This window comes from Penaeus chinensis, chromosome 23 (genome assembly GCF_019202785.1).
Source record: "Penaeus chinensis breed Huanghai No. 1 chromosome 23, ASM1920278v2, whole genome shotgun sequence".
Classification (NCBI taxonomy): Eukaryota; Metazoa; Arthropoda; class Malacostraca; order Decapoda; family Penaeidae; genus Penaeus; species Penaeus chinensis.
Window position 1 is genome coordinate 2,762,567 of NC_061841.1, and position 15,000 is coordinate 2,777,566.

At 37.0% G+C, this 15,000-nt stretch overlaps 1 protein-coding gene across 4 annotated transcripts; it reads right to left on the reverse strand.

The window, feature by feature from the left end:
* Positions 1–617: 617 nt before the first annotated feature.
* LOC125037346 (double-strand-break repair protein rad21 homolog) lies at positions 618–14,286 on the reverse strand. 4 transcript variants are annotated; one of them, XM_047630447.1, is made up of 10 exons: positions 14,121–14,286; positions 9,144–9,299; positions 7,752–9,005; positions 7,536–7,634; positions 6,968–7,120; positions 6,533–6,670; positions 5,552–5,620; positions 5,067–5,222; positions 3,362–3,511; positions 618–3,178 (listed from the first exon to the last, which is right to left on the reverse strand). In XM_047630447.1, the coding sequence occupies exons 2-10, from the start codon at positions 9,285–9,287 to the stop codon at positions 3,053–3,055; spliced, it is 2,289 nt and encodes a 762-aa protein (XP_047486403.1). In that variant the 5' UTR covers positions 9,288–9,299; positions 14,121–14,286; the 3' UTR covers positions 618–3,052. The 4 variants fall into 4 exon arrangements, with proteins under 4 accessions (XP_047486403.1, XP_047486401.1, XP_047486402.1 ...); XM_047630445.1 differs by having other exon boundaries at positions 6,968–7,126; XM_047630446.1 differs by lacking the exon at positions 14,121–14,286 and adding an exon at positions 13,617–14,114 and having other exon boundaries at positions 6,968–7,126.
* Between the last annotated feature and the right edge of the window lie 714 nt (positions 14,287–15,000).

Genomic DNA, 15,000 nt, shown 5'->3' on the forward strand with positions numbered 1-15,000 from the left:
TCTTAGGTTTTCAGTCACTATTTATTCATTGAAAATGTTCTTCCATGTCAACATCTATCATTATTGCTGTATTCAAGATATAGCAATAAAATGAGGTCTGAGGGAAAGCCCCCAGGTAAAGTGCTATATGACATCAAATATAGCTTTATGATAAGGTACAATAGCAAAAATGGTTTGGAATGAGTTAATGATTAGGGTAAAGTTATGGTTTAATGGTCCTTGAGGGCAGTAAGGTAGTGAAAAGGTAGAGAGGGGGAGCTGATGGGGTATTGTATCATCTCTTAGTAAAATATCAGTTATTTTATTGCCAATGAAAAAAATATTAAAAGTTAAGTATATTAATCTACCTACATTAAAACTTGCTATAGTCTGTAATCAAAAAGTAAACTCAAGTAAACATTTCCCCTAAAAGAAAATGCGACTTGTGCAGCCTCTAGAATCTGCCCCCCCAGCTGTACCCTGCGTTTACTTTACCTTATTGGTGAATAGGCAGATACTTTTACACTCTAATCTGGGAGGTCAGCATGTTCCGGTGGTAGTTTTGAAATCCATTCTGGTGGTTGTTTTGTTTAACTGGTTACAACTCATTTTATGTTTTGTTAAATGAAACACAACACTCAATTCGCTTTTCATTTTATTGTTAAAATTTTTATAAATACTCTGCTTTTTTTTCTTTTTGCTTCCTTTCTACATCCAATCTGGTGATAACACTGAAAATAATATCTGTAAACTGCTTTATTCAATATACCAACACAACATGAACTGCATTTTTCCATAGATCCTTACCCTATTTTGAATCACAAACACACACACACACACACTACCAACTGCATAATTCTTAAATACTATATCAGACAATTTTTACATGATTCATAAAATCCTCTGATATAGTTAGAAGCATTACATATAATATATTTGTACAGTAAATTTTCTTTTCTCACACACCATTCACCAATAACGTATACACATGTGACATACAAATACATATAAATGAAAATACAAAAATCTCTACAAATAATACAAATTTTCATTCTTTATACACATACAGACAAACACTTGAGAAAAGTTCTAGTAAAGTTTACCTTCCCAATGGAATCACTGTTTTGCATAATGCTGTCTCGTAATGGCAGATGGCTTGTCAGTTGCTGCAAGACATCTAATACTCAATATATAAATTTAACTATGAGAAGTCTACGGCAAGCAATTTGAACAAGACACCAGGCATTACTCTGCATAAAAGAAAAAAGAAAAGAGAAAAAAGGGAAAAGTTACACATTCATGAAAGAAAATTTGTACTTCAGTGGCACCACACTTCCTCAATCGGACCCAGAAACACAGATATGCAAAACACAATGATGGCCACAGGAAGGAAATAAAACCAGACATAAAAAAAAAATAATAATAAAATGCTCCTATATCTTTTCCTGAAATTTCCCTTAAAATTCTCATCAAACAAGGGATAAAAAATACTGTTAATTTGGAAATTTAATGCAATTCTTGTGAACGTGAATATGAAGTGAAAATGTAAGGGGGGGAGGTGGGGGGATGGTTAAGACATCATAACATCAGAACTAAAATATAACCATATACACATTAGTCTTTTTTTTTGCTATTGTGGTAAGTATATTCGACTCTTTTAGCAAGTAAAATGATAAGTAATAGCACATCTGCTTTACAACCACCAGGCTGCACGACTAAGGTGGCAGTTCATGCCACCATAACACATTGGGAATATTCGAAACCAAGACAAGACACAGAAATGGATACTTCCGTTTCACATCTAAATAAACCTCTCACACAAATTTTCTTCCAAGTGGAGCGACTGCAAACATAAGACCTCTTCTACTCTTTAAAAAAGTATAACCAACCGTATCTTGTGATCCAGCCTTTTTGAGACCCTTCGTGTACAAAATCTGAATCTATCTATGGGCAGAACAGTTTTTTAAAAATCACGATGATTATACAAGATAATATTGGTATTTATATACATATAAAAAAGGGGTTGTCCCAGAAAAAAAAAAGTTTAGTTTAAAGTTCTCAAAACAACAGAACTGATGATGCCCTTCACTTGTAAACAATATACCTTAAAGGCAGGAGTCAACTTTGACCTGTACTACAGGAATCAAGCAAAGCAATGCAAGGCTAAATATTCTGCATTACTTGCCTCTCCAAGGAGAAACAAAAAGTAACTTTCAAAGCAAAATACTCAAATTTTGACAATGAATACTACTTTGTTTTTTTGTATGATCTTTACTTTTCCTTTAGAAGAAAAAGTGTTGTTGCATGATTATTACTGTTATTGTAATCATATTCTTAATAACCATTCATTTTCAACAAAATTGCTATATATCATTTATGTAATTTTGAATATTTCCCTCACGAAAGACACACCCTGACAACATAACACCCCTTAAAGGTACTGTGGCCAGGATTTGGATCCAGGCCTTGGCATGAGGTAATCCAATTACAATTTGGTATACCAACAATACATTCATAAAATATTATACAATAAATAAAAGATTACAACAGTAATAATAACCATTTCTTTTGCATACACCTATGTATATTTATCTTTTCCCCATCAGTATCTTTGTATATATATATATATATATGTATAAATACATACATAATTACATATGCATACATGTATCTTTATATATATAAAGTGTTACTAAAGATTTTGAAATTTAATAATTTCTGCCCAATGTTATAAAAATTCTGCCATGAACCCAGATAACCATAAATCATTTTTGTTAATATTTCTGTAAATATTTTGATTAGTTTAATCCTATGTAAGGTGTGTTCTTGCCCACTAACAAGAACCCTAAGCTCCAGTGCTGATGTATAATCTACGTCCACACGCATATCAACCGATATGTTACCATGTCCTAAAGTCCCTTTTCTTGGCTAATTTTGCAGTCAACCAGGTGCTGATATATGTACAGTTGAAACTTTCCCTTCTCCTAGGCACAGTGAAATAGCCTCTTTGGTCCTCCTTAAACGTACAGTGAACACGCACACACACACACATCTCACCAAATGAATGGTGTATTTATAAGGATGCATTTTCAAACAATGCACCTCTGCTGATGAACATTTCTGTGAAAGGACCCTCTTGATGCAGCTCTACTGCTTGGAGCTTCTTCAACACCAACATTGTGTAGAACTTCTGTGCCACCTGATTGGAATAAATTTGACAATCAATACAACTTTCCAAAGATAGTTCTCGTTACACAGTTCCAGTAAAAATCAGTAAATCACAAAATCATAAAATTACAAAGTAACAAAAATACAAGACGTGAAAGAATCAGGTTTGTAAATGTATAACCTGAAAGGAAAAGTATTTGTGAAGCAACATTACCTGCTTTCTGTTGTTCTGGTGAACCATGTCTGAGAACAAGATGTTGTTGCTTCTTAGCCTCCTCTTGATAGAGTGGAACATATGTCCAGCACGCTTGTTGACCACACGTTCTTCAAACTGTTCGTAAGTTTCATCATCTGCTTGTTCCTCCTATGGAAAAAAGTTATTCATTAAGTTTCAAGAATATAACACTGAGCATAGGTAATAAAGAACTGGGAACTGATACCAACCCCAAATGCAGTAATTCTACATCAAAAAGTATGTATAGCTCTTTAATATATTCACTCTATGCATTAATCAGTTCTCTTGCAAAGGTAAGAATTATTATATCACCTTTATGTAATCAAATATGTATGCATGCATGCATACATGTGAATATATATGTATGTGTATGTATATGCATATGTATATATACATGTGTGTGTGTGTGTGTGTGTGTGTGTGTGTGTGTGTGTGTGTGTGTGTGTGTGTGTGTGTGTGTGTGTGTGTGTGTGTGTGTGTGTGTATGTGTGTGTGTGTATGTGTGTGTGTGTATGTGTGTGTTTATATATATATATATATATATATATATATATATATATATATATATATATATATATGTATATATACATATGTGTGTGTGTGTGTGTGTGTGTGTGTGTGTGTGTGTGTGTGTGTGTGTGTGTGTGTGTGTGTGTGTGTGTGTGTATATATATATATGTGTATATATATATATATATATATATATATATATATATATATATATATATATATACATATGTATATCTAAATGTATATGTGTATGTTATGTAAATGTATATGTAAATGTATATGTAAATGTATATGTATATGTTATGTATATGTTATGTATATGTATGTATGTGTATATATATGTATACACATATATATATTTTTTTTATAAGTTAATGAAAATATAAGGATGGATTGAATCAAAACTAAAATTAATCATTAGTGATCTAGTTATAATGCTGAATATCAAATGACAAAAATGCAGCAAAAAAATTTGTATTACAGAACTAAAAATAATAATGAAAATAACAATAACAGTAAGACCAATAATAATTGTTTGTATAAAACAACAGGTGGAAGGTGAATAACACATAAAACCATTCAAACCAGTGTACTGTCCTTTTGCATGTCAAATCTCTAATTGCAATGATAAAAATCAAAATAACTTGTTTAATGAGGAACTCATTCACTATGAAAGTATTTACCAAATACCAAACAATTATTTCCATGAGCTGATATACCCAGACACACATGGTCCACTAGAGATACAGGCTTTGGGAATGAATTGTGGGAGAATAAAAATAAAAACAATATGATCAACTTCAAATGCCAAGTGCTTGTTAACATTACTTTAATTTTTTTTTCTTTCTTTTTTTCCCCCAAAGCAAATCTTTACAGGACCAGTACTGTTGGTATACCATTGGTGAATTTCCATGGATATAAGGCTGGCTTAGTGAATACCTTTATAGCTTGTGGAGAAGTTATATTCTATTCAGCAAACCTACCTTCACACACTATTGTAAGCAATAATAGTAAGAGATTTGAAGTTAGATGATCTGTTCAAATCACTTTGACTATCTAAAGCTATGTATTCAGAATATCCTCTCAATATCACTGCTTTGATGAAGCACCTAGCCTTATAAGTAACAATTAAATATAATAACGATGTATAAACAACACAGCAAGTCGAACGCACCTCCTCTTCATGGGCTTCGTCCTGTCTGAATGGTGTAGTGGGGGTATTTGCCCGTTCTGAATAATTTGATCTCGGTCCACCATCTGACAAGCCCCCTGGAGTGTTGGCTGGGGGGTGGGACTCCTCGTAACCATGATTTTCCATCGGAGGCTGATTCTGAGAGGGAAATTAAGATTAGTTACTCCAAGACTGATAAGGTATATGATTACTCATGTAGTATGATAGAAACAGTTAATACAGGTGAGCTTAAAAGCAAAATAAGTTGATAGGGTATGTATATATGTATGTATGTATGTAAAAAGAAGACAAGAACAAAAGAGTATCAGCTAAAACAAACAATCAAAATTAACCCCTTAAAGAAACAATATAAAGCTTAAAAATCCTAAAAAAACAAGAATCTAGAGCTTAAATCTAGACAACATATTCTCTGAGTCAGCAACACAGGGGCATAAAGACACTGGTTGTTCTGTGCGATTTGTTCCTACCTCGTCGAATCCCAAGTTCTCCAGCTCCATGTGCATCGGACTCTGGAAGGGTGTGGCGTATGCAGGCGTCTGGATGAAGCATTAACAGAATAAGCATAAGACACAGGGGTAAGCAAAAAGTCGTACCTGATTGAATCCTTCGCCTTCTACCGCTTTAAGCCGCAGTTAGTCGAACAGAAGAATAACAAAAAGGGACAACAGGAAAAGCAAACACAAACATAAGCCTGAATTATACCCTGTTACCATTATGGCAAATTATGAAAATGTAATGCTAGAGCCTAGATTTCCCCAGTGACTAAAGTTAGTAACCAATGTTTAATTTTACATAGAAAAACATATGTAAAAATTTCATATAAATTTGCACTGTAAGCAGTAATTTCACAAAAATAAACTTAATTGCAAATGTTATGAATATCAAAAAAAGTTCAGACATTTTAATTTTAACCCCTTCAAGACTGGTCACGTCTCTAGATGTCATAACAACCACTCGGAATGTGGCGTGTTGCTGTACGCTGCGGCGGCGCCCCAAAGCCCTACGAGGCGGTGATTCGGCTTGATGTACCAAACTCCTGCGCTCAAAGTCTGCGCATTGCCATTGATTGCCAGAGAGTAGAGCTTTTTTTTAAAGCTTTCTTCACCCGTCAACAAGGGGTAAATACAAAGTCTAGGCTCTTTCATCATATTTGCTATAATGGCAGTAACTTAGATCATACCTGACAGTGCATGTCCTTCTCCCAGGGATCTGGACGATACTATTATGATTAAAACAAAGGTGCAAACATAAATTAACCAAAGTGAAGTGTGTTAAGATTTAGCCAGAACAGGATTGTTAATGGAAAAATATAAAATTAAGAAAGCACCTTAACCAAAATCATACCTGGCTTTAAATCCCGACTGAACGTTCTACACTGACTTACAGAGAGACAGCACAGACACATTTAAATAAATGTAATAAAGACATCGACCCATCTCAGTAAATACCTGGCTTGGCAGACTTTCTGGTGGCAGTTCTGAATTGTGGAAGGGAGTAGCTGGGGCTGGGGTCTCTGGCGGAACAGCATCCTGGATGGCAGCAGCCGCCTCGTCGGGAATGCCCGGGGTTTGTGGGTTCTCGGCAGCCTATGCGAATAGAGGCGAGAAAAATTGAAGACGTGCAAAAACAGAAATAATAGTATATAATGGTGATAAGCAGAGAAAAACGTAAATAATGGCTTTAAACAAAGATAAGCATATTAATTCTTGATAATAAACAAAAATAAATATAGTAATTTGTAATATCCTTCCAAACAATTTTGTTCCTGAAATCTGACTAAGCTATGTAACCTAGCCTAGCTTTCTCTTTTCACTCTCAAAACAGCAATGAAATAAAGCATCACTAAAAATGAATAATAATAAATAAAAAACTGCACCCCATACCTCGTCGAGAGTAATGACGTCTCCACCAGGGGCAGGCGTTTGCGCAGTCTGGGGCTGTTCTTCCAAAGGGGCTGGGGGTGCTGGGGTCTCTGGGGCTTGAGGCGACATCATCTGGTTGTTGAGGTCCATGTTTCTCGTTGACATGCTCAGAACCTGTGGCTAGATATGGTGAGTGGTGTGAACGGAATGACCTCTTCTGCCCTCGAGGAAGTTTACGTTAGCAATATTGTGAGCTCAAATGAAATCATATGTAAAAAGCATTTCAGCAACAAAGCAAAAGGGCAGGAAAAGATAATATAAAGCATGTGTATATAAGAGAATTTCATATCTTTTAATCTATCATATTCATTTTCTACAATGTCAATTATACTACATAAACCTAAATAATAATTACATGAACAATAAATATAAAAAGACAATGTGAAAAGTCAGTTTCTGAAGTCCTGGCTGATGTGATATACATCAAACCAATTCCCAACATAAAGAATGAATATTCAGTGAAACCTAAAAAGCTATAGGTACTTTAATAAAAAAAGCAAATGCAAAAAGCCAAAGCAAAGAGACAAACCTCCTCCTCCTCCTCTTCTGGTTCCGGGTGCTTTCTCTTTGGAGGTCGACCTCTTGTTTTGGGGACAGCCGGTGTTTCTTGCTCCTCAGCCTCACGCACCTAAGGAATGGGAAATCAAAATCAAATGTCTATGCATGACATCCATCTCAATAACTTTTCAGATCTACCATATGTTTAAAACATAGAATAAGAAAAAAAATTAAAAATCTCTCTTACCACTTCTAAGCTGAGATTCTCCAGCTCCCTGTCTCCAGCCATGCCGAAGTCCTCGTTCTGTGCAGGTTCTGATGTGAGGTGTCGCTGGTAAATACGTGCAAGGGAGCGGGCATAGATTGGGCGACCAGGCAGGGCAAACAGCTTTTCCACACCACCAGTTTCCTTCCAGTGCATCAAGCGCTTGGTTGGTGGTGCCAGGTCCAAGGTGGTTACAATGTCTGTTGTGTCTGAGAGCTGCGCCTTCATTTCTTCACCTGATATATTCTTCACTTCATCAACAATCAGCTTCCTCTTCCTTTTGGCACGCGGCCAACCAGACTTAATGGCAGAGGCGTCCACTGGGGCAAGGGCAAAGCTTTCCTCTTCATTCTGAAGTAAGGTTGTTTGCTCGTGTCCAGCAAGCGTCTCATCAGCTTGACTTTGAGGAGCTGCTTCCACGCCTTCAGGTGGTGGGACCTCGTCTGTTTCAACCGGGTCTGGATTCTCAGGCTTGGGAGTAGATGGGCGAGAACCTTCCTCTGAGGATGGCGGACCAACTGAGGGAGGACCTGCGAACCTGTCCAGCCCATCGTCATCAGAGTCATCATGTCTCTCTTCTTTGGGTTCATCAAGGCTCGGACCGTCGTCAATGGGTGTGTCATCGAAGAGTCCTCCTTCAAAGAGCCCGCCAGCAATGATGTCTTGCCCAAGGTTGCCCCCAAAGCCGTCGTCTCTGATTGGTGCTTCAAGGTCAAGAGCAGAGGTATCTGCCCTTGCTGTGGATAATCTTGAGTCCTGCTCCTTAGACGCACTGGGTTCCTTCTCTTTGTCCAAGGGGGTGTTGTCACCAAAGATCAGGTTAGGGTGGTCTAAAGTCTGGTCCATGGCAGAAGCATCCCTCATGATGTCTGGGGGTTCCTCAAAGCCCATGTCTCCAAAGCCATCATCTCCTGTCACCAAAGAGATGTTGCCATAGTCTTCCCTCATTGTGATCTCTTCAGCACGTGACTGGTTGAGAGTGAACTGTGCCTGGATGTCAACATCATTCAACTCTGGCATGGCAGTGTCGAAGTCGTGGAACACCTCTGGGAGTGTGATGGCACTGACTGCTGCCTCCCTGATGTCCTCCGGCAAATCGACCATGCCTGGTCTGAAGGCCATTTTGATCTTGACAAAGGCCTCATTACAATCAGCCAAGAGATACTTGGCCTTTCGCGAGTAAATTCTTACCACACCCAACAGCAAGTGACCTGATGTTCTCAAGGCCATCTTTACCTATTAAACAAATAAAAAAGTAAAATTAAATAATGACACACAGGAGCTATCGGAAGAAAATATAAAAAATGCAGTATTACATATTCAGCATACAGTTGAAGACATACATATCAAGTAACAAATAAAATAGAATATTACCTTTGGCTGCAAGATGCCATCAACGGACTTCTCAATATTGGTCTCAAAGACATGGGCTTTTGTGAGCTTTTTATCCCAATGAGCGGCCAGCCAAATTCGGGCCAAGGGGCCCTTTTTGGCTAGCACAAAATGTGCGTAAAACATGATTGCTTATTCCTGAAATAAGAAAAATATCTATAAGGATCCACAGCAGAAACTTTCATAAATAAAGAAGTAAATATCCCTCTCCACATGGAACCTACTTTGTTCACCATATTACAAACTGGTTTGTAATATGGTGATAAAAACTTTCACACTAATAACAGTGAAAATTTAAATAGCTTTCATATATGTTTCAGGTATCTTTTCAATAAATACCAAAATTGTTAATAAATTATCTTTTTTACTGAATTGTTTTCAGTTCCACATTCCTCCAACAATAAAGCAATTCCTCCATACTACATGACACTTTAATATATCAACAATGTGAAATTACCACAATTCCAAATCCATTCAGAAATGCCAGGCCTCTACTGAGAATGCGACTCTCCTACTAAATTTGCTAATTAAAATCACTGAGAGAATACATCAATTGAGAGTGAAAGAAGCTGTACAATTACCTGTAACACTAACACTATAAAACAAACAAATAAACAAACACAAGATTTTGCAAAATTTACCATGTGGATGTTATGGTTTATCTATTTGGGTGAAATACCATATATCCATATTCTTTCAATGACATTAACCATTTACCATCACTTTCTCAATTTGTCAAGTGCTCACTTTTGATTAATTAAAAATACGGTTAGTAAATGCTTTCCCAGTATCAGTTCTGCTTGTATTTTATTTTAATTGTATTTTAAGTTTAATGGTTATTTTCTCAAGACAGTTAAAACAATCATTAAATACAAAAGTGCTATTGGATGAAACTATACTTGAAAGTATTTTAGTCAGATGTTCCATAAAATAATAAATTTTCTTGCAGTGTTATATCAGTCAGAAGTAAACAACTTCACAGGTCACTTCCTGGTTCAACCATCAGTATTCAATTAGTCTATGTAAATATAACATGGTTAGACACCCAATTAATAAAGTGCTGAGTGGGGTGAAGTAATAATAGATCCGCCTCTTCTCATTAAACCACAAGATGCCGGCAAGTTCTATTCAAACTGGGCATGGTGAAATATAACCCAACTTGATTTGAAGTTCATATGGATTTTTAAAAAAGGATCTTTTAGGTCAAGGACAAGGAAAGTAATTTGGACACGTGTCTCATAAACTGTGGTGAACTGAGCCATTGCTTGCAATAACCATCAAAAATATAATCTCAAAGAATAAACCTCATTAAAAAGATATCTAAAACAAAGGTTACTGTTTACTGGCATAGTTATCAAATGATCCCAAACTGGATCTGTGATGTAACCATTCACCTGATGCATTTGACATTTCTAAAATATGTACATAGCTAATAGTATTAATACAATGGATACCTAGCAAAAGCTCAGAATATTTAATTTTGTGTACAAGCATATTTTGTGTCTATCATAATAGTTAATCCAGAAAAAATATAATTTCTTACTTTACATGACTAGCCCTTGAATGCTAAATAATACAAATTACATCATTTTCATGAGACTTGCAATGATAGTAGCTATTATAACCTACATTTTAGCAATATCTTTATCTTAATATCATCAATTCCTCCATAGGAGGAATCAATGATATTAAGAGAATGGAAACCTACATTTTAGCAATATCTTTATCTTAATATAATCAATTCCTCCATCAATGATATTAAGAGAATGGAATGAGAGAATACCTATCTCTTTTAAACTATTATATGCCCTATTTTTTACAAATATTTTGCCAGCATGCCTGTTCAATTTCCTGTGACCAGGTTGCAGAATATGACATTAAATAAAACTTTGATACCAAAGATTTATTTTTCAAGATTTCAGATGGGGATGTCAAAAGCACCAACAGGTTGTTGCAGTGGCCAAAATATTCACTCTGCATTTAATACCTTGAAATAACTTATAAGCACAATAATAATTAATAACTGATAAGTAGTAGTAATATTAGTAATAGTAAGATTATTAATAATAATAATAATAATAATAATAATAATGATAAAAATAATAATAATAATAACAACATACTCAAAAGGAAAAAAACAGGGGAAAAATTGAAGCTGCTTGATACTGTAACAATTTTCTCTCCAGATATACCAAGACAAGTTTATCACATCCACTTCAGCTGTCACCCTTTATACCCACCAAGCATACAATACCATTCTGCTACAAATTAAACCAATGTTGCCGGGAAAATGCTGTGCTCATTTTAGAATTTTTTTGTGAAATGTCTCTGCCCATAGATGGCTCTGCTAGTGCTTAGCCACAAAGGAGTCAATTAGTAGACCTTGTGACATTACCTGATTTTGCCTTTCCTTGAATTTGTGTGTGTGTGGGGGGGGGGGGGGATATTTCTTTACTAATGCTATCAATATCAATGGAAACAAAATATTTTTGGCAATCAAAGAAAACTGTAAACAGTGGAGAGAGAGTAGTAGTCATAATAGGCCCATTGGTGACTTAATACAAGTGCAGTCATCTATATGTAAAAACAATTAATAAAGTAAACTCAAAGTGGGATGGCATGAAGAGTACTTTACAACAACCAGCATAACATGCATGATAATCAAGCCCATTTATGGATATGAATACTAAGAACACGGTGTCATTAACTCCCGACATCTTTCACCAGGAGCATGTGCCTCTATTCATGACATCTAATATTTTGACACCATAGATTACTTAAGATGTGAATATACACAAGAATGATATACATTATATCTACTGTTTATATATATATAAAAATGCACACATACACACACACACACAAATATGCTTATAATATGCAATATAAAAAGTACAATATAAATAATCATACTTAGTGTCTATCATGAAAAGTTTGAAAAGTTTAAAACATGACCTCTCCATCACAGACCAAGTCCCATACTCAAACAAATGAACAAATGAACTCCATCCCAAATGTGCAAACTACCACAAAGATCATTACACGAACCAAAACCCTCCTAAACCAGGTGTGTTAACCAAGGACCCCTACTGATAGCGATTTATCCCTAGCCAAGGACTATGTTCCCGTACCCAACTCTGAATAACTTTTCTCCCTAATTCAATGCTTTCTTCCTGTGCATATGAACAGAATCAATTTATATATACTGACAAAACAAAAATAAAGTTGCAATTGTTGTTGCAAAATAGCATTTAGATATCACTAAGATCCTTGTTCTATGTGTTCAAGAGGAACTTGAACACATATGAAGTCTTTTTTGGGGTAAATACTCTGAATAAGCAAAATCTAAGAAAGAAAACTGCTTTGGAAATTTTCTAGATGAATTTTAGCACAAATATATAGACAGGAAACTAAAAGCAATACCAATAATAAACACACAACACTATAAGTAACAATACAAAACAAAACTACATAAGCTGATTGCACATGCACATTCTCTCAACAAAAATTCGTCTGCAGTGACCAGCCTTCCACTAAGGACACCTAATCTCTTCCATGTTTACTCTACCAACTAGTACAGCTTATTGACCTTCTTCACAAATTCCTGTCGAAAAAGGGACTAAAAGCAGAGCCAGTGGATTAGTTACTATGATTGTAATTTACCCCCAACAGTAAATTACATGGACGTCTTATAGAACCAATCCACTTCATGAAACTCGCCAAATTTGGTATTAATGGGTTCCCACAGTAGGAACAGCCATCAAAAAATGTATAAATATGTGTAATATAAAACCCGAAAACTCCTACAACGTGCACAGCAACTCAGGATTATCCGCGCAGCAAGAAATGTTCACCTTCAGCATGTCACTCGTGCTTCTCCGACCTTTGCCTTGCCAATCAGATGCACTGGAGATTTTGAATTCCATGCAGGGAATTACACAATTACCAAAAAAAGAATCCAACCCAGATGTACTTATCTTGGCCAAATGTCAAGCAGGGCCGCGAAAAATGCACACGGGACCCCATAAGGAATCCCTCGGGACCAAATTCAACAGGTTTCAAGATGCAGACACATTCTAGGAAATAACTTATGATTTCTCAGCTAAATACCGCACACTGCACTTCACTCCGCACTAACCCAGCTCAAACACCGCCTCTTCTGAGCCAAATGCCGCAGCGCAGACCCAGCTGCTGGAAAAAGCACGGGCTCAGAGCAACGCAACACCAGCTGCCCCGTTTTCCCCCTTCCTGAACAATCCAAAACGACCCTTATCACACACTATTCCACTCCACGCTTTGAATATTCCTCTTTTATTGAAGGACAACACAACGTTCCCCCTCCAAACACTCGCCAAGCATCCCGTCGCCGCGAAATCGCACTTCCGCTCCTCGAGCCGCCCGTCACAAGCACCATTTCCGCCCCACAAACCCCCCTTTCCGGGTGGGATCACGTACTCTGCTCTGAGATGAAGCACCGAAAAGTCACTGAATTCCTCCTCCGCCGCCGCAGCCCCTTCGGAACATCCACTCTGGGCGTTGCTTCGCTCTCTCGCCTTATTCCCCCGTTTATTCTCGTCTCCTCTTCGCACTCTCTCCCGCTGCTGTCCTCGGGTCACTTGTTCTCACTTCTTATTTCGAGGCCGTGTTGGGACATTTTGATTTTCTTTTTTATTTTTGTTTACAGTTTTTCGAAGTATTTTTTTTTTTTTTTTCTGTTTACGTTTCTGTTTCGTTTCTCTCTTTCAATCGATTTTCTTTTCTCTCCTCCTTTCGTCACTGGAGATTCTGCCTTAACTCCCCGGGCGTGATTCAGGCCACTGAGACTCGCACGGAACAGGAAGCCAAAGAAAGCGCGAAAAAGGGGAGGAAATAAACACGAGAAAATTTCAACCTCTTCCTCCCACCAGAAGAGAAAAAAAATCTTCCAAATAAGAATTTTCGAAATAAAACTCTTCTTACCTCACTCCTTCTCTTCCTTCTTCCTCTCCTCCTCTCCCACCAAGTAAAGAGGACTCGGGGGGAAGAAAGGAAGGAAAAAAACTAAGAAAAAGCGCACGGAACTTGAGAATTCGAGATTTGTTTACAATCGGCGGAAAAACACGTCCGTCAAGATGGCGTCGCGGGACCGTTTTGGCGCTGGGTTTGAACTCCCGGGCAGCGTCACCCCCGCGGCGGATCGATGGGACAAAAGAGCATCGCCCGGAGCTGCGCGGGGGAGGCCTCGATTCCGTACGGGACGGGGATTTACAGCCTGTTTCTTATTTAAGGGGGATTTTTTGGATGGTTTGGGGAATTTTCGGGTCGTTGTTTGGGTATTTTTGTTAGTTTGGTGTGCTGGGTGTTGGTATGTTCGTTGGGTAAGTGTTGATATGTGTCTTGTTATTGGTCGACTCACTTGATCCGATTGTAAGAGACTTAGAGTGTTGTATAAGGTATCCGAGGCACTTGCCAGTGTGAATCTCGACGTTTATGATTTTCGCGGGAATTTTGGTTATGCTGTTTATTATTCTCATTTTTCAACCAATATCTTCCTTATTTCTCATACATTCTACGCTAATGAAATACAATTAAGGGTAAAAGATCATGGCGAATCAGCGTTATGCAATTCTTTAATGGAATAAAGGGAACTTCCCGCTCGCTCAAAATATGACATTTCGCTTAAAATAAAGACAAAAAATGGCATTTCGTAACCTTTGTTTCGCGGTTTTTTCAGAAGTGAATTCGAGTTTCCCTTTTTCGTGTCGATGTTTTAACACGTGACGACAGGAGATGTCAATGTATATTGAAAGGTTATTGAGTGATTTTATAGATCGATAATGTATATATCAACATAATTAAT